This window comes from Lampetra planeri, chromosome 19 (assembly GCF_965212315.1).
Source record: "Lampetra planeri chromosome 19, kcLamPlan1.2.h2, whole genome shotgun sequence".
NCBI lineage: Eukaryota > Metazoa > Chordata > Hyperoartia > Petromyzontiformes > Petromyzontidae > Lampetra > Lampetra planeri.
The window spans coordinates 12,447,336-12,472,782 of NC_136125.1; the positions used below are offsets into that span (position 1 = coordinate 12,447,336).

Consider the following 25,447-nt stretch of genomic DNA (forward strand, 5'->3'; position numbering starts at 1 on the left):
GCGTCAGTCCTGCAGGTGTAGCCGCCTGTAGCAGAGCACGGGAGAGGGTTCATTTTCTTAGGTTTTTCGGTAAAGTCACGTAGGTAAAACATCAAAATTAATAAAAATAAAATAAAATAAAAATCACGACGTTTAGCTGCAGCTAATCTGGCTGTGACGGTCCCACCTGATGACGGAGACTTGTGTTGCCTCCGAAACGTCGTGATTTTTATTTTATTTTTATTAATTTTGATGTTTTACTTACGCGACTTTACCGAAAAAACCTAAGAATATGATTCCTTGCAGTCACGAAAGCTTCAAATCTAGAACGGGAGAGGGATAGAGGAACGGTGTGAAGACGAAAATATAGAGCGAGTTCGTATCTGTCCCTAACTCTTTCTGGCGCCTCTTGCACTCACGTTACATTGCTGCTGTTTTACGGTTATCGTGGGTTTAGTTTACGACCGTTAAATATATCGTTTGTTAGTTGTGAAGTGTTCCTTGAGAACTCCGTACTCGTTCTCTGCGATATTGATGTGTTTGTATTTTATTTGCGTTTCTGCTGCTGCTTCTGCGTTCACGCACCACGGGCCCCCCTTGTAAAATAGGCCGGGTTGGCAACTGGCTGAACGGGATCATCCGGGAAAACGAATCAAAGTAAAGTCGAACGGAAGAGAGGCGCTGTGTGGGCGCTGTCTGCACGCGCCTTCCTCCTCTCAGAGTGGTGAGCACCTGACGTGAGTCACTGGGGTGGGTGGACTGGTGAATGGGTGGGTGTACGGGCGAGTGGGTGAGTGGATGGGTGAGTGGGTGAGTGGGTGGGTGAGTGGGTGAGTGGGTGAGTGGGTGGGTGAGTGGGTCGGTGGGTGAGTGGGTGAGTGGACGGGCGAGTGGGTGAGTGGACGAGTGAGTGGGTGAGTGGACGGGCGAGTGGGTGAGTGAATGGGTGAGTGGGTGAGTGGGTGGGTGGGTGAGTGGGTGAGTGGACGGGTGAGTGAGTGGGTGGACGGGTGAGTCAGTGGACTGGTGAGTGGGTGGGTGGACGGGTGAGTGGGTGAGTGGACGAGTGAGTGGGTGAGTGGACGGGTGAGTGGACGGGTGAGTGGGTGGGTGAGTGAGTCGGTGAGTGGACGGGTGGGTGGACGGGGGAGTGGGTGGGTGAGTGGGTGAGTGGGTGGGTGAGTGGGTGAGTGGGTGGGTGAGTGGGTGAGTGGGTGGGTGAGTGGGTGAGTGGGTGGGTGAGTGGGTGAGTGGGTGGGTGAGTGGGTGAGTGGACGAGTGTGTGGGTGAGTGGACGGGCGAGTGGGTGAGTGAGTGGGCGAGTGGGTGAGTGAGTGGGCGAGTGGGTGGGTGGACGAGTGAGTCAGTGAGTGGACGGGTGGGTGGACGGGCGAGTGGGTGAGTGGATGGGTGAGTGGGTGGGTGAGTGAGTGGACGAGTGGACGGGTAAGTGGGTGGGTGGACGAGTGAGTCGGTGAGTGCGTGGGTGGATGTGGAAAAACAACCCAAGAGCAGGCGAGGCGGGCGGGCGGGCGGTGCGGGTGACCGGGAGAGCGAGAGGGAGGGGGGTGCGAGGGAGGCGCTGTCGCGTCGCCCTGGCTGGAGCCGCACACACACACGGGGCGCTCACGCACAGCTCAGCGGTCGCGTGGGCTTCACTGCGTGCGGTGGAGGTGGTGGGGGGTGGACTTTTTCCGAGTCTTGTCAACTTTCCTCTCCGATATAAACGGGCAGCCGAGTGCGTGTAAGCTGCTTACGGGGAGTTGGCTTCGTCACCCACGCGGGATTGCATTTCATAAGAACAAATACTCTTCTACGGTACTTGCGATTACTTTGAAGGTTGTGCAAACAACAACAACTTTGACAAGCTCACTGCTGGGCTGTCTGGCGTGTTGAAGACATCTCGACTGGGCGCTCTCTCTCCCTGGCTCCCCTCTGCCCGGCGCTGTGGCACAGCAGTGGACACAATGACCCCTCCACCACTCCTGCTGCTGCTGGGCATTATTTGCCTGTGGACACTGCCGACCAGTGGACAGCACCAAAGCCTAAGCAGGTATGGGCCCAACTCACTCACCTGCTGCGATATCGGAGGCAAAGGTACCCCGTGTCGCCTCTTCACAGACTGTTCGGGCAGGTGCCGTTTGCGAGCGCCTATGAAGGCCGGCACGGCACACGAGGGGCTGGTGGTTGGCCAACACCACGCCCGGCCGCCTTTGTCTCCCCAGTGTTGATGTTTACACATCACTTGAGGCTGAGTTGACCTAGGGGAGATGCTACACGCACACTCGCAGACGTACGCGCATTCACCACCTGCTGTAGCGCACGCCGTGCAGGTTATGCATAACGTATACAAAGACAGAGATCCCCCGTATAGCCTTGACATACTTTGGGACAAGTGCCGTTTGCGAGAACCTATGGAGGCCGTCACTTTTAAGTGTTTTTTGTTCTTTTGACGAATCAACCGAAGCATGCAGCTCGTGCGTGGGACACAAATACACTCGGCACAGCAGCGTGTCTCCAACGAGAACCCTTCATTCCCTGTGCTGTACTGGTGCGTGTCTTCTTGACATCAGCAGCCGCATGGCTTGTGTTGGATGCAGGAACGCGTGCACTCGCGTGACGAATGCACCAGTTCCACTTTCGAACTTTAGTCACTTTCTAAGCTAAGCTATGCACACTACGCTATAGGCTACAGTACTTTTATTTGACCAGGTAAGCTTCACCGAGCTGTGTAGCTCTTTCCCAGAAGCGACCTGGTCACAAATGATCGCTCAGCGTAGTGGCTTATCACGTGGACATTTATACATCAGACAAATACTCAAAACGCGTGATGTTGATTCTAAATGTGGAGGGGAAAACTGGAGGACCCGGAGAAAGACACCCAAACTCCAAATACACAGCAGCAGGCGTCGTGGTCGGGATCGAACCCACGACCTCCTGTGCACCAGGCGAGGTAGTTAACATCTCCTAGCCACCGTGGCGAGATGTTAACTCCGATGTTCATGATTAGCAAGCGAACTGCTCACAGGGTTATGAAAATGTGGTTTAAACATGCCTAGTAAAACTCGTGTATTGAAGAATATCCCCTCCTTATACCTTCCACCTGAGTCACACGTGATGCACATGAATGTCGTGTACATGTTATACGTGATGGGCAGTTTTGTTTTGAAACGAGATATTGTTTGATTTGGCATACGAAGATATCACCTTGAATGCACCCAATCTCGTAAGACCTCAAGCCAAGCAGGTGTGAGCTTGGTAAGTAATTGCACTTTGATCGGAGCTAGATTGCTTGGTAATGCCCCGATGTTGTTGGCTTGGCTGTGAGTTGACCGTAAAAAGGTAGTATAGCAACGAATTATTGTATCTATCTGTGTGGAGTGTGTGCATGGGCTTTCTCAGGGGGCCCTGGTTACCTCCCATATACCAAACGTGGATGCGATTGCCCAATCACTCCACCGCAGGCCCGTCTTGAATGAGTCTTGAGACTCCTTAACGATAACTTTACTTCAGCGCTTCTCATTGATTTCAGTCAAAACTACAATTCGGGCTCGCTGTGCGATTAGTGCTTCAGACTTAGAAAAATATATGCATTTTAGGTCGGTACACTGTACTGTTTCATTGATATTAATATTATCAGCACATGCGATGTTGTATATTCTACACATCCAACAGTGACCTTCTTTATGTTAATAGTATTTAGGTGTATACAATTTAATAGTATATTATATTATGAAACAACAAGGCATTTGTGTCTTTGTATGTTGAACTTTTTTCGCAAAGTACGTAGCCAACCGTGCTCATCGGGGCTGCGGGGAATGCAGCAGCAATAATAACAATAACAATAAGCTCGTGAATGAAATCATCTATTCGGCACATCTACTGGGACAATGAGCTTGTGGTGCATCGTCAGGTGGGCAGGTGCAGGAGTGTGTCTCACCCACGAGATGTTTAACACGCAGCAGCAGCAGCTGCTGTACACAGGCCACGTCAAACGGCACAATCAAAGTTGCAGTAGATGAAAGTTATGACGCGTATTTGTTTTGTTTTTTTTATACGTGAGCAAGACTGTTATAAGAGTTTTGGGGGAAAACAGAGTGGTGAGTGTGTTCGAGTGGGTGAGTGTGAGTGTGTGTTGTGACCTGTGTGGTGAGTGTGAGAGTGTGTGTTGTGGCCCTCATTGTGGTGAGTGTGTGAGAGTGTGTGAGTGTATTGTGACCTTCTGTGTGGTGAGTGTGTTCGAGTGGGTGAGTGAGTGGGTGAGTGAGTTGTGACCTGCAGCGTGATGCTAGAACACACTGTGGATGAGATGAAACAGTGAGTTCGGCAGACCGAGTCCTCTAAACAGGAGCAGTGATCACTGTGTGTAGTGAACACGAACGCTAACCATGGCAGTAGCGATAGCAGAGCGACAAGGAGATGACTGGTCTCTCATCAGAGCGAGTGCTGGACCATCTCGACCTGGCCCCTCCACTCTGTAGCCTGTCGACGACATCGCAGGCGACCTCTTCTGCCATCCACTGCTGGATGATAGACCCCCCCCCCCCCCTCGCTGTGTCAGTCCAGGGGGAATGTTTTGACCCCACTTCACTGCACAGCGCAAAGTGCGGGATGGTGAAGGAGGCACCCGTGGCCGCTTCAGAGGTCACTCGCCACTGATGTTATCCGTGACCGAGAATCCAACTGGGATGCGGCGGGTTCGTGGTGTCGTGCGCGAACCGCTGTGCCCCCCCCCGCTCCACCGCATATTCAAGCACCACCCGATCCACTCGTCCTGTACACATCTAGACTCGCAGAAGCCCGTGCAGTCGACCTTGTTAGCTGCTGCGTGTTTCGCGAGTGTTTTGAAGTGTTTTGTAAATGCCCAGTGACGTTGTTATTGCGCATCTCTGCTCTTTAACAATTGTCCCATGCACCATCACGAAACAGCGTCACCATCACGAAACAGCGTCACCATTAATCATCAATAGCAGCGAGCACAGAGCACACACCACCCAGACACACACACCACCCACACGCCACCCACACACACACACCACCCACACACCACCCAGACACACACACCACCCACACGCACACACCACCCACACACCACCCAGACACACACACCATCCACACACCACCCAGACACACACACCACCCACACACCACCCAGACACACACACCACCCACACACCACCCAGACACACACACCACCCACACGCACACACCACCCACACACCACCCAGACACACACACCACCCACACACCACCCAGACACACACACCACCCACACACCACCCAGACACACACACCACCCACACGCACACACCACCCACACACCACCCAGACACACACACCACCCAGACACACACACCACCCAGACGCACACACCACCCACACACCACCCAGACACACACACCACTCAGACACACACACCACCCACACGTACACACCACCCAGACACACACACCACCCACACGCACATACCACCCACACACCACCCAGACACACACACCACCCACACGCACACACCACCCACACCCCACCCAGACGCACGCACCACTCAGAGTTTCAAGGCTTGGGGCATGGCAACTTGGCAGGACAACGCGGTTGACAAGACACACTTCACGTGTTCGTTTTTAACGCCTTAAATTGTTCATGAAAATCAAGCGACCGAGTGCTGCGTTGGAGATCTACTGTATAAATATAAAAACACATCCTTTAGCATTCTTTGCAGGCGCATGATCTGCATTTTACAGGTTTTGAGAAGTGGAAACCATTGCACACAAGAGTATTTGTACACACTGGTTCAAACAAATGTGTTCACTTTTCTGTTCGGTGCCCAGTGCCCATCAACTTTATCGCCACGTGAGTTGTTAACGAACGTGGGAACGTTGGAGTCACAGTTGCTGCCACGTCTTGATCCCATCATCATCATCAACATCAATGACAATGGTCATTGTGATGTACATCCCAAGAGCATCGCATTCGCCCCGGTACATCGAATTAAGCCAAATACTCTTCAGTCAGCTGTGCACGAGGCAGCTGGAATAACCCCATACAGAAGCATGCTGTCCGTGTCTCGGTGTGTTAACTCTGGATAACCTAATTCTAGATTACCTAACTCTAGATAACCTAACTCTAGATTACCTAATTCGAGTCTAATTCTAGATAACCTAACGGGCTCTCTTCACACATTCGCCTACTTTACAAACCCACGTTGACTGCGTTACATCCGAGGGTCTGCCTGCATTTGATGTTAATAGCACAATACGCTCATTTAAAACTAAGTATAAAATTATGAGTTTACGCTGAATGTGAATGGCTTATTCGACATACAAGGCGCAGCCATGCAATCGCTTGCTCACGCCACTGCTGGCAGTCGGGGCCGCTCTGGGTAGCCCCTTCGAGAGAGGGGGGCACGTGGCCGACTCTGCTACGCTGTTCGATGTCTCTGAATGTGTGGGGTATTACCCACGCGTCACCCCACCACGCGCGGCCTGCGGTATTCACATGCCACTGATGGGTGGACGGTGGCGGGCTGGGGGTGGGGGTGGTGGTGGTGACTCAAACTGGCGACCCTCTGGGTTGCAGGGCACCGTGTGGCAACCCCGGGGAAGCATCCCACCCACACACAATGAACACCTCCGGCGGGCTCCGTGCGTGTGCCAAAGAAGAGCATCATGCAGACAGTGCAAGCACGAACCTTCGTAAAACGTGAATAAGACACCTTCACCTAAGTGGAGACAACTTTTGACTTAACCCCAAAACAATTCCCTTCCGATGTAGTCCGTAGGAACACCGACCGACACACACGCAGGGCTGGTTTGCACGGCTCGCCTCGCACAGCTGATTATGAATGCACCATTAGCGTGTGAATGGGAATGCAGATGAGGGCCCACAAAGGGAATGTGTTCGGGGATGACGAGGCTGCCGCGTCGTGCGTCTAACGTACACAACGATGCGAGCCAGCGCTATTCTTAGTTTTTATAGCTCGCGACTCAGTCACTGGAGCACCGAGCAATCCCATCTTGGGACATCACGCATACACGTGTAGCGCGCACTATGCCCGCGCGCAGCCGGTGATCTATTATAGCACGGGTCCTCACAGCTACAGCGCGGAAACTTAGTTTCAGAAACCTTGTTTAAGAAAACTTGTTTCTGAATGTGCAAGTTGTGGTGGCACCGCAGTGTGGTGGACGCAGCCGTGCAGCGACCTTGGTGGAGCAGCCAAGAAAGACGGGGGGGGGGCATTGCCCCATCCACAGACTGTGAACATTCACTATTCTATTGATATTTACCAAAGAAAATATTTAAATGTTTTTATTTATTAATTTGATCAATTTAGAGTCGTGTTTATTTTTTGGGGATATTTTCAGACCTGCCCCCCCCCCTGCCACCTTGGGAAGTTTCTGGATCAGCCTCTGATCCCAATGACCCAGGGCTGGATTCCTGGCCATGCACCAACACCATCTCGGCCTGGCCTACGGCTGCCCTGAGTCGCCCCGGCTTTAACGAACGGGGTGCGTGGTGGAGTGACCGGCTCCGCAATCTCCAGTGCGGAGACAACGAAGCTCACTCCCGTGGCGTCCCGTAGCTCCAGTTCAGGTTTTCCTGCCAAAGAATCCCACACGGGCCTCCCAGTAGAACAGGTCTGGCGATAGCCCCTGCACCCGCGGCTGCGTTGACATCACCTCCGCTTTGCTGTTGCTCTCATCAATGGATCGCCTGCTCATGTCACCCGCTATTACAAAACCCCGAGACAGAGCGCCTCCATCAACCTGAACTGGATCCGCGGCACGCCTCTGGTTGTTACTCCACCTCTGGCGTTGCCTCACCGCAACCAAACATCTGCCCCTCCAGCAGCGCGTGTCCCGCTAATCGGGGACGATGCGCGCGTGTGTGTCGTGCGAGCAGGTACCGCCACTACCACCAGCTGATCGTGGGGCCCCGTGCTCCCTACGGGATCCCGGCAGGCAGCCATCCCGGGGTGTGCCGCTTCGGCACGCGCCTCGACTGCTGCTACGGTTGGCACTGGACGGAGAGGGGCACCTGCCAGCGTGAGTGTGACGACGACGACGACGATGATGACCTTGCACAGCACTGCACCCAAAGGAATGCTCAGGGGGGGGTGGGGGGACATTAAACTTCAACAGATGTTGCCTTCCATGCACCCTCAACTGTAACTCAAGAGCGACTGGCAGTGCTTAATATCTCTCTGAGTATTGTGTGGTCGACTGGGGTAGACACGTAAACGAGTAGCTGCGCTGGATGCGGTGTGGCAGGTGCGGAAAGATCTCCCTGGTCACTGATCCGGGCAGATCTGGCTGAAATTAAGCCCTGGATATTGGGACAAAGCTCGTGGTGGGGGTCTCATCATCATCATCTTTATCACCTGTGGCCATGGTCTATCTGTAGCTGGATGACTGCCCCCCCCCCCATGCCGTCACCATCCCGAACAATCCCGCGATGCCACAATCCGTCATCTCTACGTCAACTGATGTCGTCGCTCCGTCTCCGCGGCGGTCGCGCTCTCTCCGGTGCATTCCTTCCCTTGACTGACGTTCTGTCACCACGCTTGTCCATCGGCCATCCTCCCTTCTAGCGACGCGTCCTGTCCTTCCGATTGTAAATACAAGTGTCTGTTGCACGCACTGTGGCCAGTGCTGAAGCATGGGGATGAATGTGCTGCATTGCCGCCAGCGCTGCTCCCCAAGCGATCGTGATAATCGACAACATACCACACGCCGTCCACGCTGCAGGTGTGGGACTTCTGTGTAAGGCCATATTCTCTGGATTACCAGACCCTCAGGAAAGTAAAACCCACCACAAGCTTTTGGCGAGTGCCAATAAAGTCGTGCAAATCTGGTCACACACATACACACCAATGGTAGTGTAAGTCATGCCCCCAACTTTTGCTTCAAACTACGAGGGGGGGGGGGTGCATCCTATACTCTGGAGAATGTGGTAATACTGTACATAGTGGGGTTCATAGGATGCCTTGAACGCTACTGTACATCGTGGTGTGTGTGACTCGGGGTGGGTTTTTTTCTAATTGTGCATCGTATTCTGGCTCCCGTGTTAGGTCTTTTTGTGGTGTGACAGTTGGATTGGGCAGCCTAAACCTTCAAGACTTGAGAATAGTCACATCCTCCTGGGCGTAATGCAGGGCAGTGAAAACAAGTTCGACCGTACAGGATCAGTAAATTTTGAAGGGGCAGTCACACCCATACACACACAGAGAGAGACACACACACAAACCAAGTACAAATACACACACACAAAGAACTTTTGCCTAGCTCTGGTGGCCCTCAATAAAGTGCCACTTAGAATAGGGGTTAAGCATTGATAGGGCATCTTAAACAATCACACGTTTAATTACAACATACACAGGCCAATAGAAAACACACCGTAGAATAATTATAGTATAAGGTATGTTGTGTTTTGATAAACAATATCCAAATGCAGTGCTGTGGTATGTAGAGTCTGAACAATGCACGCACGGCCATTTTCAGTCCACTGCTGGGGCGAGGCCTTGCCTCAATGTTTCAGTCATGTTTCTTTTTCGACCATAATTCACCACGACGCTCAGTGCCCATCGGTGAAGAGGTGGACATATTTAGTTTCTCGTGCAGAGAAAGTCTCACAATAAGAGGGCCACTGTTGATTCTGACTAAGTGGTGCACAATTTATCGACCCTGATAGGATGATGGGATGAGTGCGGTGAAGTATGGGAAAACAAAACCCATGACCAACACAGCATCGGAAGGCCTTCATCCAACAGTGGATTGCTAAATGGCTGCATATTTTAATCATATTTCAGATTGTATAGAATATTTTATATGTTGACTGTACTATCCAGTCATTGTCTGAAACCATACGAATGTACGTTGAACTTCTTTCGCACCGTACGTAGCCAACCGTGCTAATCGGAGGTGTGGCAGTTATAAACATAACTAGCGATGGTTACCACTGCATGATCGTCTAAAAGAGGAAACACTGCGGTGACTTTCACATTGCAGTTCTCTTCACGTGATTGTTGTAAATCACAACCTCTCCTATTAATAGGAACGCCATACTTATACTCTGTATATTTTTTAAACAAAGAACATCAAAATAACGTGAATGTTTGTTTCTTGGTTTATACTGTAGTATTATCCGCTTACATAACTGGTTAAGTGGTGCAGAAAAAAATTCTTCCAAAAAAATAATGTGTTTAAGCAGCTGTCAGATTCCTAAAATACCGGTTCGCTTTGTTGTACATCCAGTCTTCACGCCTGCTTGACAGATCAGAAGGTGAATCGATTTTACCTGTCAAGTTTGCTCGGGATTTTATCAATGCCAGGCGTACATCAGAGGCTCCATACACCGACCTGTCGTGTTTGCCTGTGCGCAGTATTTATTCAGAATTTTAAAATGTTTTTTGATTTAAACATACTACAGGTGATCCCTTATCGAGTGAATTTACCACAAGCTCTGTACGTATTCAGTAAACCCCATGTCAGTTTTTCGTTGACACGGTTGTAAGTTGTAAAATGCCATTCATGCGACTCTTTTTGGCACGGTGACATAACGGAGTGGTTCGGAGGCTTGCCAGTTGGGGAGTGAATCGCAAATGTTTGGCGGAATGAACCCTCATTTTACGCTTGCATATATTTTCCCAGGAAAACTTATCTGACATTTTTATCATCTCATGCAGGAAAGGCGTATGTTGAATGTTTAATCCATTCCTCGTATGCATGCATGGGCGAACAAAGGTGCCCATAGGAAAGCCGAGCTTGCGAAGCAAGCATGAACTCACAAGCATCGCCTGCCCAGTCACGCAGCAGGTCATTGTCATTATCACAAGACGCTCCCATCACTTGAACATGATTAAACCTATGAAATCTCTCGCTGCAAATGAAAAACAGAACGTGTTTTGAATTCTCTTCCACGTTTGGCAAGCTCCAATTTGAGGAGTGGCACACGAGCGCCTAAACAATCTCGCTCAGCCGCTTGCCTGGCAACTTTTTGCACTGCCAACTTTCCAGAAGCCGTCGTTAAAATATCCATCTGCTTGCTTCACGGTACGAAGCAAAGCCATTTAGCGACACACTCACTTCTTTGTCGGCAGTTCGAATCTGCGTGGTCCATCACTGTTTAATGTTTTTTCGTGAAAGAAAGACACCTAAAAAAATGAAAATTCATCTTGTTCTCACGGTCAAACACAATATGCCTTTTTATTTAAATTAATGCTGCAGGAGGAATTTATTTTGCTTCGTGCTGTACACGACGGCTCTCTGAGTGGCACGGACAATTTCCGCTGCTAAGACGATTGAAGCGCCTTTTTGTTGTCGAGTGTCCCTGCTGCCATGGCAAAGGGCTCTGCTTAAGCTGCGTAAGATCATTGCTTTCATTTTGGAACGTGCAACAGGGGACCTTTTGGGCTTTCAAAAAAAAAAACCTGTGGCTAATTCTTCAAGGTAATGGTGGGTGTAATGGGGCCATTGGCAGGACCGAGGATAGCATTCAGGAATGCTCACAAAGCGCCCGTGTTGTTATCCAGGTTGAGTTGAGGGGAGACAAACAGAATCAGCGCTAATCCAGTAGCCCAGATTGTAAGTGGCCTTGCGTGCGTGTGTGTGTACGTGTGTGCGTGTGTATGTGTGTACGTGTGTGCGTGTGTGAACGTGTGTGTGCGTGTGTGTACGTGCGTGTGTGTGCGTGGTGGGGAGCGGTGGTGTAGCGGTTAGCGCGCTGCGCTATGAACCCGGCGACCCGGGTTCGATTTCTCGCTCACGGCCAACACCAGGGACGATTATCTGAACAGGTCCTGGGCCTCCCCTAGGTCGACTTAACCTGAAATGAGTACCTGGTGCGGTGTGTAAAATCGCCACTGGGGAGACAAAGGCGGTCGGGCGTGGTGCTGGCCACCCACCCCCTCGTGTACCGTTCCGGCCTTCATAGGTGCTCGCTAACAGCACTTGCCCCTACAGTCTGTTAAGGCTATACGGGGGATCTTTTGTGTGTGTGTGTGTACGTGTGTGTGTGCGCCTGGCACGCGGGTGCGTGTGTACACACTTTGGTGCACACACTTCGTGATTATTAATGTGCACGATTATGTTTTCGTAATGAATGAAAAATAGATAATTGTGACCGACTTAGTGAGTAGCTGATGTTAATTGTAATGATGACGTTTTATAACTTTAGGCTAACCATTCCACTTTGAGTAAACCCTGCAGGCCATTTTTTGTGCGGACCAAACTAAAAAAACCGGGATAATCTAGTAGATAGATATATATATGTGACTATTCGTGTCATAACCCAGCTTAGGTCTCATGATGAAACTGAAAAATACATGATCCCAATCGCCAGTGAATCAACAAATGTTGCGCCTGCAGCATGTAACACTAAAGCCGATAGAAAACACGTGCAGCCCGCTATCTGTTACTCTTTTATATATATAGAAAGCGGGGCTGCATAGAGTATACCGTAGAGTGTTTGCCATTGAGCCAGTGTGCATGGAGTCAATTATTCAATACTCGCAGCCACCTGGTGATTCCAGTGGGGAATGACCAAAGCATGCCAACTTCGATAAAGTGGACATTAGTTCATAGCTGGGAGGCCGACCATCCCAAAGTGAGCCAGCGATTTGTAGACATCTGTTGGGCCCCCTCACACCCATCCGGAGGTGTCTGCTGCCCGTTCCGCTCATACCGGGCTCTGGTTCCCACCCACGCCGATGGCGTTACATCAGTGTCGCGCTCCCAACAACGCCGGCGGACATTGTAACAACGCTCACCCCGTAACCCTAGCCCAGGGCTTCCCAAACACCACACCTCAAAACCCTCCCCCACCTCAGCCCAGCGGTCTATTTTTTCTTTTTATGTTTGAGCACAAGCATGTGCAGTGCGCGTTGTGCGCGCGCGTGTGTATAGTGCGTACATTAGTAACGTGCTAGAAGATATATTTGTTCTTTGCAGATAAGCATCAAAGGGATGTGTTGGTACATTTTGTTAATGCTCTGCGTTGAGACACGCCGAGCTGATTTAAGGCTCGTGAATGAAACTTCTCCAAATATAAATGTTAATAATGCACAGTCCGTTGATAAGGTATCTTGTATTGTGATAAATACTTTCCAAATACATTGCGGTTATATGTACAGTATAAATAATAATTCCAAATAATGTGTCTATCTATTGCTGGCTGTGGGGTTTATTTGACCGTGCCTCATTATTAAATTAATTAAGTTCACTACATTTAGGTCCACGTGAGCTTATCGCAGACATTTTTGAACTGTTTTACAAAGTTGGCCACGTGGCCTGGCAAGAGCCACCATTATGATGACCTCATTGGTATGCTGAACAAGTCACCTGTTCATCATCAGCATCACCAGCTATGTTCTAGCCACTGCTGGATGAAGGCCTCTCCAAGCTGTCACCTTCATTCATCCTCCTGAGATGCTACAATCCATCGTGCCCCTACAATCCATCGTGCCCCTACAATCCATCGTGCCCCTGTGCGTGAGCTGAGACGCCATCGAGGCGAGATGTTAACTGCCTCGCCTGGAAAATAGCAGGTCGTGGGTTCGATCCCAAAACTGACGCCCGTATATTTGCAGTTTGCATGGTCTTCCCGTGGTCGCGTGGATTTTTCTTTGGGCCCTCTAGTTTTCCCCTCCACATTTAGAAACATGCGTTTAGGGAATTTGGCCGCTATAAAATTCCACGTAATCAGTCACTTCGTTAAACTTAAATTTGTGGCTGGGTCGCTTCTGAAAAAGAGCTACATAGCTCAGTGGGCCTTACCTGGTAAAGTAAAAACAGTCGTGATAGTAAAATAAAAATAGTCGTGATAGTAAATAGCGATCTCAGCCGATCGCATTCTTCCTCCTCCACGTGGGGCTTTCTTTTCTTTGGCTGCCATTCGGTCACCAGTCTCGTCTGTCGGCCGTCACCCCTTCGAGCGATGTGTCCCCGCGCTCAGTCGCTACAACGTCTCCGCGTGGCATCGCTCCGCGTCTCACCTCTCCTCGGGTAAAACTATTTATCAGGTGAGAATGCTCAAGTTTGAAAATAAATATTCTTAGGTTTTTTCGGTAATGTCACGTAGGTAAAAAATAGAAATTAATAAAAGTAAAATAAAAACTTTTATACATTTTACTTTTTTACCTACGTGACTTTACCGAAAAAACCTAAGAATATGAATCCTTGCAGTCACGAAAGCTTCAAATCTAGAATTGAAAATAAATGTTCCGTGGACTGTTGTTGCACGACACTCAATCTCTGCCTTCACGCCTGCCGACGTCGAGTTTTGACGCTGCATTAACACCCTGGGCGCACAGATGGTGTCTGTGTGCAAGGATTAGTCTGTGTGTTGTTTCAGCAGGTGTGCGTTGGGATCATTATAGCACAGGTTTTTGAAGTTTGTTCTTGCAATAGTGTTTTGGTTTAAAGTGCATGTTGACTTAGATTGCAGAAATATGGTATTTTATTACCAACGGAGCGTTTTTTTTCTTCCTGACAATCAATGAAGGCCATCTTTCCATCAATATTGTTGCTCACCAGCGATTACAAAAGGCAAAGTTACTTGCGGGCAATGAAATCCATCGCAATGAAATCCACAGCCAGGATGAGCGGCTGGGTGGCATCGCGGCCCCGCTGGGCGCAGGGCCCGACGTGGCCTCCATGGCCACCACCTGCGGGCGCCACCTCTCGCCGGCACCGCGAGGGAGGCAGCGCCGCCTCGTCACGCCGTCCACCCGCGCCGCAGGTGGACGCACCGAGCGGCCGCAGCCTCTCACCGGTCCCCTTTTAGCCCCATCCCAGAGATGACGGAGATCAAGGCCCTCTCGCCCACCTAGCCCCCCTCGCGACTCGACGCCCCGGAGCCGTCCAGGGCTCCGCGTTGCGACGTTCCGCCTCGCGCTCGCTGCCCTCCCGGTTAGCCCCGGGGCGAGCTCGCTGTCGAGTTGCGTGGATGCGCCACCGAGACAACGGCTGCCCGGGTCCCCTGGGCGTGCGTGCGTGTGTGCGTGCGTGGCACCTGCGCTCGTTAGAACGAGAGTGATGTGTTCCCGTAACCTAATCATTCGCAAAGTCCCTTCCTCGTCCAGCGCCCGCCCGCTTGTGCCCGTGTCTCGTGATAATACAACGAAAAGTGAACGTGAGCTCTTTTGCCAAGTTCCCACGCGAGAGTCTCTGAGCTCACATGTCTCTGTGTGTCCACTCTGAGAAGCACGAGTATGAAAACACCAAATTGCCGATGCTTTTCGCCCTCCCAACTTGTCACCTGTGGTCTCCTTGCTCATACAACACTCTGGGTTTCTTAGGCAGCGCCGCCCCACGGGGTGCCCACCACCCCGCGTGGTGCCCACTGCCCCGCGGGGTCAGCGCGAGCGTTCGCCCCTCGCGCGACCACGGTCATTGACACCACGTGGCTCTGCGGCTGCAAGTGTTGGGTCTGCGCTGCGTTTTGCCGGGTCCTTGCTTGTGTTAAAGCGTTCGAAACAGCAACCGCTATTGTCAGGTGCTACCCGCGTCACGTCTGCGCCAACTTGAATGTGGTAAGAAGACATGCAAACATCTATGGCTTATTGTCCCTTACGAATAGTGGGGAGTGGTGGCGTAGTGGTGAGGGCACCGCGCTATAAACTCGACTCACAACCACGAGAAAGTGACATCGGAACCGACCCAGGGCCTCTCCCCTTCACCAAGCGACACTGACCAGCGCGGTGAAGTATGACCAAACAACCACCGTGACTGGCACAACGTGGGGAGACATTCATCCAGCAGTGGATTGACACCGGCCTGCATATCAAGTATAATCATTGTCTGACGAATAGCGGCGTGCCGGTAAAACAGAACGTGACTGCCTTTCCCAAAGTCACGGACCCGCGTGTGTCTGTGCCCGCTACGCCACGAGCGTGTCACGTGCGCGTGCCTCCAAATATAACGACACGCACGCAACGGTGTGGAAAGAAGTCTCGATTCGTGTCGTTGGGAGCTTCGCTTTGGGTTGCGTGTGATGCGACTCGGCTCCCTCCCAACCACCAGGGAAGCGCTAACCGGTCAAACTTCATCTACATCGCACGCGCTCCACGCGAATACAACTGTCTCGGGGCACCTCATGAATAGATAAAATGCAATACACCTGGTTTATAACAAGAAAGCAATGTACCCAGGCAATATAATGAAACACTCCTGAAAGCGTACGTTATGATCAAGACTAGTTACTAAAACGAAGGAATAACACCGTGAAAGCATCGGCCGAGCTCACCTCACGTGTTTGCTGTGCACTGTTACAGAGTGGTGGGTCTCTGCGTGAACCGTGGCCTCTACCGACACTCTTTGTCTCCTCTGCCCTGTTGCTGTGGCCCCGATTCCGTACCCCCCCCAACCCCCCCGTGTAGCGATCTGCGAGCTGGGATGCAAGCACGGAGAGTGCGTGGGGCCCAGCAAGTGCAAGTGCCAGCCGGGCTTCACCGGCAAAACCTGCAACCAGGGTACGGCCACCAGTGGAGTAACAGCAGCAGCTGCTGCTGCTGTGCCCTCGTGTATGCATCCCTCACAACAACAACAACAGCAGCAGCAGCTGCTGCTGTGCCCTCGTGTGTGCATCCCTCACAACAACAACAGCAGCAGCAGCAGGATCAGCTGACTGGTCATCGAACAAAAGACGGTGGCCACTGCATCGCGCGCTTTCAGACGCGCTTCTGCGGCCGTCTGGAACGCTCTTCCTTGCGATATTAGGAAGCCACTGGAGCTATGAAAGTTAATTTCTTTAGCACTGCTTTTTTGTGTTTAGTTTGTTGTCCTGCCCCCCCCCGACACCTCCGATTAGCGTGGTTGGCTACGTACGGTGCGAAAAAAGTTCATTACACATACTCCCCGTGTCGGCTGCCTGTGTAAGAAACAAGTTCTATCCGGTGGCACCGCCTGGCCCCGTGGGTGGTTGAGGCTCATGCCGAGGAACTCCTCGTGCTCGGATGTTCCTGAGGTTCACCGCCTGCCTGTGTTGTTGTCCACTGCCTGTGTTTGTGGTGTGTGGGACAACGTGTGAACACGTGGACGTTTTAACGACTCGAAAATGTACGGAGCGCAGCCACTTTGTCACCTCAGGCACGTCGACGGCAGCAATTTATTTAATCAAACAGCTTTTTGGAAGCTTTGTTAGCTTTTGTTTTAAGTGCCCTTGTAGTGCTGCTATGTTTGTACAAACACAAAAAAAAAATTTCTTACAAGCAACATCACTCAAACAAACAATCGCAAATTATCACAACGGAGGTGAAAACAACGCAGCGAAGGCGTTGGCGCTCCCTTGCTCCCAGCTTGCTCTCACTGCGCGAGTCGCGAGGGCTCTCCCCGCTAATCACTCATCTCGCTCTGCTGTGTCTGCTGTCTCTGCTGTCTGCTGTGTGCGCTGTGTCTGCTGTCTCTGCTGTCTGCTGTGTCTGCTGTGTTTGCTGTCTCTGCTGTCTCTGCTGTGTGCGCTGTGTCTGCTGTGTGCGCTGTGTCTGCTGTGTGCGCTGTGTCTGCTGTGTTTGCTGTCTCTGCTGTCTCTGCTGTGTGCGCTGTGTCTGCTGTGTGCGCTGTGTCTGCTGTCTCTGCTGTCTGCTATGTGCGCTGTGTATGCTGTGTGTGCTGTGTATGCTTATGTCTGCGCCACGGCCGGCAGACTTCAACGAGTGCGGCCTGAAGCCCCGGCCGTGCCAGCACCGCTGCATGAACACGTACGGGAGCTACCGCTGCTACTGCCTCAACGGCTACATGCTGGCCCACGACGGCAGCTGCACCAGTGAGTGCACCACGTCGCACCCTCCACCACGTCGCACCGGTGGGCACCCCGTGGGGCGGCGCTGCCTAAGAAACCCAGAGTGTTGTATGAGCAAGGAGACCACAGGTGACAAGTTGGGAGGGCGAAAAGCATCGGCAATTTGGTGTTTTCATACTCGTGCTTCTCAGAGTGGACACACAGAGACATGTGAGCTCAGAGACTCTCGCGTGGGAACTTGGCAAAAGAGCTCACGTTCACTTTTCGTTGTATTATCACGAGACACGGGCACAAGCGGGCGGGCGCTGGACGAGGAAGGGACTTTGCGAATGATTAGGTTACGGGAACACATCACTCTCGTTCTAACGAGCGCAGCAATCGCTGGAGCCTTCAGCAGTGAAAGATATATGACTTATATTCTCCACAACGACACGAATGGTTATTTTTTATTCTTTAAATAATTATCGATTCTTCTTCGATAGTTCTCTTCCGTCTTGGGTTCACCTCTCGCGTCATCCAATCTGTCTGGCCGGCAATGGAGGGAGGAAAAAAAATATTAGGGGGGAGTAGGGAGGTAGGGGGGCCACCCAGGCGTGGCGTGACCGCAACGCCGCGTCTGCCGCGGGTGTCCCCTCTTACCCTCTTGTGAACGTCGCCATCGGGATTGCCGCGCGGCTGGAGCACGAGAGGGCGGGCGGCTGGAGCCCGCTGGACGTCCGCCTCGGTGCCAGCGATCTCGAGTGGCCGCTGCGGTCACCGTCCAGTGAGAGCAGGAATGCCCCTTTGCCGGACCGCCGCCCGTGACTTTGGCTCTCCGTGCGGCTTGTGCGGGCGCTACGGGCTCAGGGTTGTGAATGTTTTACCACCGTGACGTCGTCGGTTCCCGTGTCCGAGTTACCGGGTCGCTGCGAGGTGGCCGTTTTACATTGCGGCTATCCGCAGCTTTTTGCGGTTTTCTCAGTCTCCTGCGTGGCTCTGGATCTTCGCCGGAGATCATGACGGCCAGCAGAGCCGTGTCCGGGAGCGGTGCGAGAAGTAGAATATTGCGACAAATTGTGTAATGCCGCAAATATGCGCGTGCGCATCTCTGTCCGCAACCACGAAGCCTGCGTCACTCAGCGTATTTAATACATTTTTATTAAAGTAATAATATAACTTTTAATATATGCAGGTCTAAGACTGACGAATAAATATTAGGGGAGATTGATGGCACAGTGGCGATTTATATCGGGACTCATCATGGGTGCCCCCCTTCACTGGCCGGCACGGTGAAGTACGGTCAATAAAACGCCATGACCGGGATGGGATGGGGAGGTCTTCATCCAGCAATGGATTGACAAATGTCTGTAAACTATGATTATTATTTATTCTGTGACTCGATGTATTTTCCACTGACAATGACCATAATTCCTCTGGCAAGATTACCCGAAATGCACCCCTGCTAGATGAACGGAGAGAGAGGCTTATTTAATAAGTTAGAATGGTGCAAAGTGTATTTATATACAACTTGGTCTCAGCTCTCAAACAAGTGTCATTCAAAACAACCGAAAAGGTGATTGAATATCACTTGAGGGTTATTAGAATTTCAATGACCCTCACTGTCGCTGATTGTCAGTTGCTGCCGATCGCTGGATTAATGTCTTCACGTCAAGTAGCTGGCCCAGTGGGGGATACATACACACAGCACACTCACCATCGCTGTGATACATACACACATCACACTCACCACCACTGTGAAACATACACACATCACACTCACCACCACTGTGATACATACACACATCACCATCGCTGTGATACATACAGACATTAACAGCGCAAGCACTCTGGGTTTCTAACTAGTGTTAGTGACTTTGTGCAATTAATCATGAATATTGACTCGTCCAGGTCCCTGGACAGGGGGGAGTGGTGGCACCGTGGTTAGCACACTGCACCCAGAACGTGGCGACCTGAATTTGATTCCTGGACACGGCAAATGTCAGTGGCGAGCGGTATCTGAACTGGCTCTGGGCTGCCCAACTTTACCAGCCCACGCTGACCAGAGTGGCGAAGTATGGTCAAACAACCACCACGACAGGCGTGGATTGGGAAGACATTCAGGAAGCAGTGGCTTGACAAAGGGCTGTAGATATTTGATTATGAACGACTTTGTTCACCTTGCATCGTGGCCGGGAGAGAACTTTAGCTCAATGTGCTGTGGAATATTTGTGTTGGTTAAGGTCTCCGAATGCCATCTCAAGTAATACGCGCCGCACAAAATAACCTCAGAGCAGTATCACCACACCGTGACCAACCCTCACTCCGATCTAAGCGGAAAATAGATTTTCGCTCAGGGCTGAATGTTATCAATTATTGACCAGATGGCAATGTCCCACTTGCTGTTTGTTTCTTTCAGCCACAGCTAAATCACATTCACCTCAAGGCCAATTGCAACATTCCATTGGTTATGTATTCCCTTGGTTATGTATCCCCTTGCCAGTCTGCACCACTGAGACCATTCTCCTGTCAAGTCCAGGCTCAAGACTCTCCGCTTCTCCTCTGCCTGTGACTGCCTCTCTCTCTATGAAGCATCTTCATTCTCATCTTACCATGATGACGTCGTCCCAACTCAGCAGTAAACCCTTCTCTGCCCGCTAAACGAAACACCGCTTGTTTTCTTCGTACTATCTCGATGTCCGTCTGCTATCGAGTACAACAAACGTGCGAATTGCCTAATGACCCAATCGCCCGGGATGCTCTCGATCTTATCAGATCTCAGAAGCGAAGCGACGTTGAGCCTGGAGAGTCCTCGGCTGGGTGACCACCCTCGTGCATAAACAACACGGCACGGTCGGCGTTGTGGGCAGTCAGGGTTCAGTGCGGGGAATTCCATCGTTCTGCACTCCCACCCCCACTCTCACCTATCCGCCGCACTGACCAGCGTGGTGAAAATATCCCTCGTGGACTGCAATGTCTTGGGAAGCCTTCACCCCGCAGTGGATAGGCAACAAGCGGGCTGGACATGGCATGTGCGAATGTCTCTCTTGTCGCTGCCCACCGCAGAATAAACCTCCTCCCTCGTCGAGAGCCACCGGTTATTATTATTATTATAACGCGGCCTTGCCTTATTAGACCCGCTTGTTTGTTAAGAAGGCTCGTATGCTCTTCCGCCCAGGATATCCTTTATTAGTTAGTCGTATAATTTGAAAGAACACACACATTCAATCGCACGACATTGAAATAGCTGCCATACCAGAGAGCAAAGCATAGCGGGACACACTTACACACACTTGTGTATATATGTGTGTGTGTGACCACAAGGGAATGTGGCTCGGCTGAGAATAACTGCCACACTGGCGGTTCGTCCCTCATCCCCAAACTATTTTCTGTCTCGCCAGCTTGATTTACATGACAAGTGCTCCGCAATCTTTCACCCCCATTGTTATTGCAATATCAGCAGCGACGGGGCAGGGAGGTAAAACAATAATGAAAGCTAAATTTGTGTCATTCCAGCGTTCGTTTGATGTCACCGCTGTATTGGTTTAGCCACGTTGAAGCGTTGCATGAGGCTCTTGTCCACGCTGTGGACATTAAAGAAGATCTGCGCCTCTGTTCCTTCTAGGTGTTATTTTTACCTTCTGTTTTACCCGAGGCCTCTCTTGCTCTCACCTGTGTACGTGCCCACTGAGCCACCCACCGAGTGGGTCCACGCTATCACCACGCATCACAGTGTTCAAAATATTGGATTAATTATCGAAATAAATCATCACCCTTAATTGCAACAGTTAAATTAATCGCTGGGAATGGGATGAGGGTGGTAAATGATTCCATGCCAACTTACCAACCTACTCGCCCACTCACCTACTCGCGATCTCGCCGACCTGCTTACCTACCCACTCACCAATCTACTCAATGCCTCACTTATCTACCCACCCATCTGCTCATTGACCCTCTTACGTACGTGAGACTTTAGCCAATATTTTCTTAGATTTTGTTTCACTTGGCGGTGAATAGTTTTGCTTCTAGCGGCTGTAGCGGTGATGTGGAGACATTGTTTACATCATCATCATCAGCCACAATAAATTCACTGCCCAGGTTGCGATGAAATAATTCACACGAGCTGAATTCATTGATCCATCTACGTAGATTTACAACATAGACACATTGAAACGCATCGACATTTACACTTGCGGTTCGATGCACGTACCGTGATCTTCATAACCGACAGTAACTAATGGGTCGATGCATCGTTGCACCCCCGGTTCGTACGTATGTGTGTAAGCTCATGGCTCGAGCAGAATGTTTAAATATTTGACTATAAGTAGTGACGGAGCCATCGACGTCTATTAACAGGTATGACGCTTGGCAGAATTCCTCGCGGGCCATATTTCTTGTGCCTTAAACAGGGTCGCGTCTAATCGCCGTGGAAGGTGATAATTTAGGAAAGCCGTTAACGGTAAGCGAGACGCGTGGATCGCGCCCCGCGTGATGCCGCGAGCACGCGGGGAGCGATCTCGACTGCGTCGCTTCAATCGAGCTTCGGAGCCGAGCTGGCGGCAGTCCAAAGCGCTCTGCGCTCGCTCGACGCTCCCAGCCGGGGGAGTTGAAAACATCATGGGACCTCCTTTGCCAGTACTGAAATATAAGAATAGGTTTCTCCCATTTTTTCTGGTAACAAAACTGAAACCTTTGACAAGGAATCATGTCTGCATTGACCACAATACTTGTGGTCAGAATTAAAAAAAAATACTCTGATAACATATGCGTTGTCCATGAAACTGATTGGTCCACACCAGAGAGAGCTTTCTTTTGAGTTTCGTCTCGAACGGTGTTAGAATAGAGGACGACAAAAGGCGTACAGCTCAAAGACAATGCACTATCAGAGTAATGTTTGCATTCTGACCACAAGTATTGTGGTCAATGCAGACATGATTCCTTGTAAAAGGTTTCAGTTTTGTTGCCAGAAAAAAGAGGAAAAACTATTCTCATATTTTGGTACTGGCAAAGGAGGTCCCATGATGTAGATGCTCACCCCGAGCTCTCATTAAAAATAACCTTTGGCGGGTTTCTTCATCTGACATCAGTGAACGGACACGATATATAGAACATAAGAATAGGTCGTTACCCTTTCTCACAATAAAACACTGATTGGCCTACACCTAAGAAACTGATTGGCCTGCATCGAAGACAGTGCATCTGTTGTCAGAGTTTGTTTGCATGTGCACCACAAATGCGTGTGGTTCATGCAGGAACTTGATTCCTTGCAAAAAGGTTTCTATTCGGTGCTTGAACATCTTAACACCTGCTTTGTTGCCGGAAAGGGTAAAACCTATTGTTATTTTTCACATTTCGATACTGGAAAAACATTCCCATGAATACGTTATAAGTTCGCACTCATTAAACGCAAAGTGCTCGCCACAAATGAACCACAACACCTCGCTGATCTCGTCAAGGAGCATAAACCACCATCACGCGACACTCCGCTGGTCATCCTCGCAGCGGAAGCAGCAGCGGCTGTTGTCTCGCCATCGAACAAAGGCGGTGGTCACCGCATCGCGATGCGCTTTCAGACGCGCTTCTGCTGGGGAGTGGGCAGGGGGTGGTGATCGAGTTATTTATCTCCTTGAGACCCCAAATATTGTAATTGTATTGATATTTCCAAAGACAATAAATCACTTTTTGTAATTATAAAAGTAGGGCCCTGTTTAAAGAGAATTCCATTTTGGAGCTGGCTCCCACCACCCCCCCAGAAGTTTGTCGATCTATCTCAGTCTGACATCACCCTCCATCAACGCGCTGGTAAATGTAGCTCACTGCAGTGGCCTGTTTGGTGAACCACTTGCAGTGGGGTAAAGTGTGGGGATCTCCAACTCGAAGGGCAGCTTTTAGGTGTGACGCCGCCGTGGTGTGAAAATCCTGCATTGGTGAGAGCACTGAGGACAGAACTCACAGAGGGATCGAGAAACGCTCCCAAGCCCAGGGGATGTCAGGATTTTTAAATAGGGCCCTACATGAATGATAACAATAATACAAATATTCAATGTACTTTCTCAGGTAAATATCATTAAGACATTATTTTTCCAGGTCTCAGGGGTGGGTGTTCAGAAGGTCAACCAATCACCCCCATCGCCCCCCTCCCTTGGACCCACCACTGCTCCCACATCTGATCCAATGGGGCTGGTTGAGAGCTGACGCGGTATGGCCGGTTGGCCCTGGTTAGGGTTGACCTTTACTGCCAATGAAAAGTGAAAACAATGTTAATGATGGCGACGAGTAGGATGCAAGGACAGGGCTTAGAGGGGGGAGGTTTGAGTGGCTTCACGGGGGAGCCACCCCGCATGGAATGCTGCGGTCACCCTGGAGAGGCGACGCACACTTGTGGACGATGGTCGTGGCTCCTCACACCCTCAGAGGGCGCCCTGACTGAGGGGTGGTGACATCAGCCACTCCGTGCCTGCCGCCAGCACCGCGGGTTTCTGTCTGGTGGAACGTGGGAGCTAAGCGCTAAGCAGGTGAATGGTTAATTGTATAGTATGTGGTTTATTATCTTGTTAATTTCCACTAAACGAATTACAATAGATATATATGTTTTTATTGTCCCAGGTAAGGCCCACTGAGCTACATAGAAGCGACCTGACCACAAGTGATAGCTCAACGAAGTGGCTCATCATCATCACGTGGAAATTTATAGCGGCCAAATACTACAAACGCGAGATGTTGATTCTAAATGTGGAAGGAAAAGCCGGAGGACACAGAGAAAAATCCACACAACCACTTAGAGAGAGAGAGACATACAAACTCCAAATTTCCAGGCGTCAGAGTCGTAATCGAACCCACTACCTCCTTCACGCCAGGCAATAAGGGAGTTAACATCTCGCCACAGTGGCATCCTATCAGTTCAGTCATCACGGTGAAAGTTGTACAAGTGAGATAAATTCCACGCTTAATATTTTATAATTATATTCTTCAAGCCATGCTCTTCATACTGTATTAATATTCGTTCTCACTTTCTAAAACATTTTTAATGCACATTTTTTTACTTCTTTCTCAAAACAATCCCAATTTCACCAACACAACCTGTTCCCGTCCAAGTTTCCATTTCAACAACAACAATAACAACAACAACACAAACAATTTGATGAGCGGTTCAGTGGCTACTCAAGAGCTATCCTGTGCGCACGGCGAGGGGAAAAAATAACAACATTTCACAGAAAACAAAAAACAACGAAATGTTAAACCAGTTCCAGTGGCCGTGCCCGCAGGCACCAGAACCAGCTGAGTGTCATCGGGGCGATGGGCCTGGGAAGCCGAACTGAGGCAGGACGTGATGCCTCGTAGGGTCCCGTTTGACGGGAGAGAGAGTGCCGTGCAATACCCATGGCAATCTCAGCCTCAGGGTAAACAAACATTTGGCAGGGGGAGGCTCGGCCCAGAGGTGGAGCGATGACCCCCAGAGCGCCCGCCACGCTCCCCGGGGCCTCTTCTCACTGCCGCTGTGCGTGCCCACGGATGTCTGGACACCCCCGACATATATGTATTTGTTTTTGGCTTAGAGACACCCACAGAGTTTTGGAAAGAAAACATGGGAATTTTCGACCTGCGTTGTTTCTCCCCCTCAACAAGGTGACGTAAATGGTGACGGCAGAGGCTTTAAAGACACAGCAGCACGTGAGCAATTAGTGCAGTTCCACGCCAGTCACATGTTGTGCAGACTTAACCTCACGACGTGGCTACGAAGAAGGCCAGTTTGCCGAAA

At 50.7% G+C, this 25,447-nt stretch overlaps 1 protein-coding gene across 1 annotated transcript in view; it reads left to right on the forward strand.

The window, feature by feature from the left end:
- The first annotated feature begins 1,574 nt into the window (after nt 1-1,574).
- NPNT (nephronectin) overlaps nt 1,575-25,447 on the forward strand; it is a 44,156-nt gene continuing 20,283 nt past the window's right edge. Inside the window, exons 1-4 of the mRNA XM_078603052.1 lie at nt 1,575-2,032; nt 7,879-8,021; nt 16,352-16,444; nt 17,617-17,736. Of these exons, the coding sequence (XP_078459178.1) occupies nt 1,947-2,032; nt 7,879-8,021; nt 16,352-16,444; nt 17,617-17,736 (442 nt within the window). The 5' untranslated portion in view covers nt 1,575-1,946. The remainder of the gene's footprint in view (nt 2,033-7,878; nt 8,022-16,351; nt 16,445-17,616; nt 17,737-25,447) is intronic.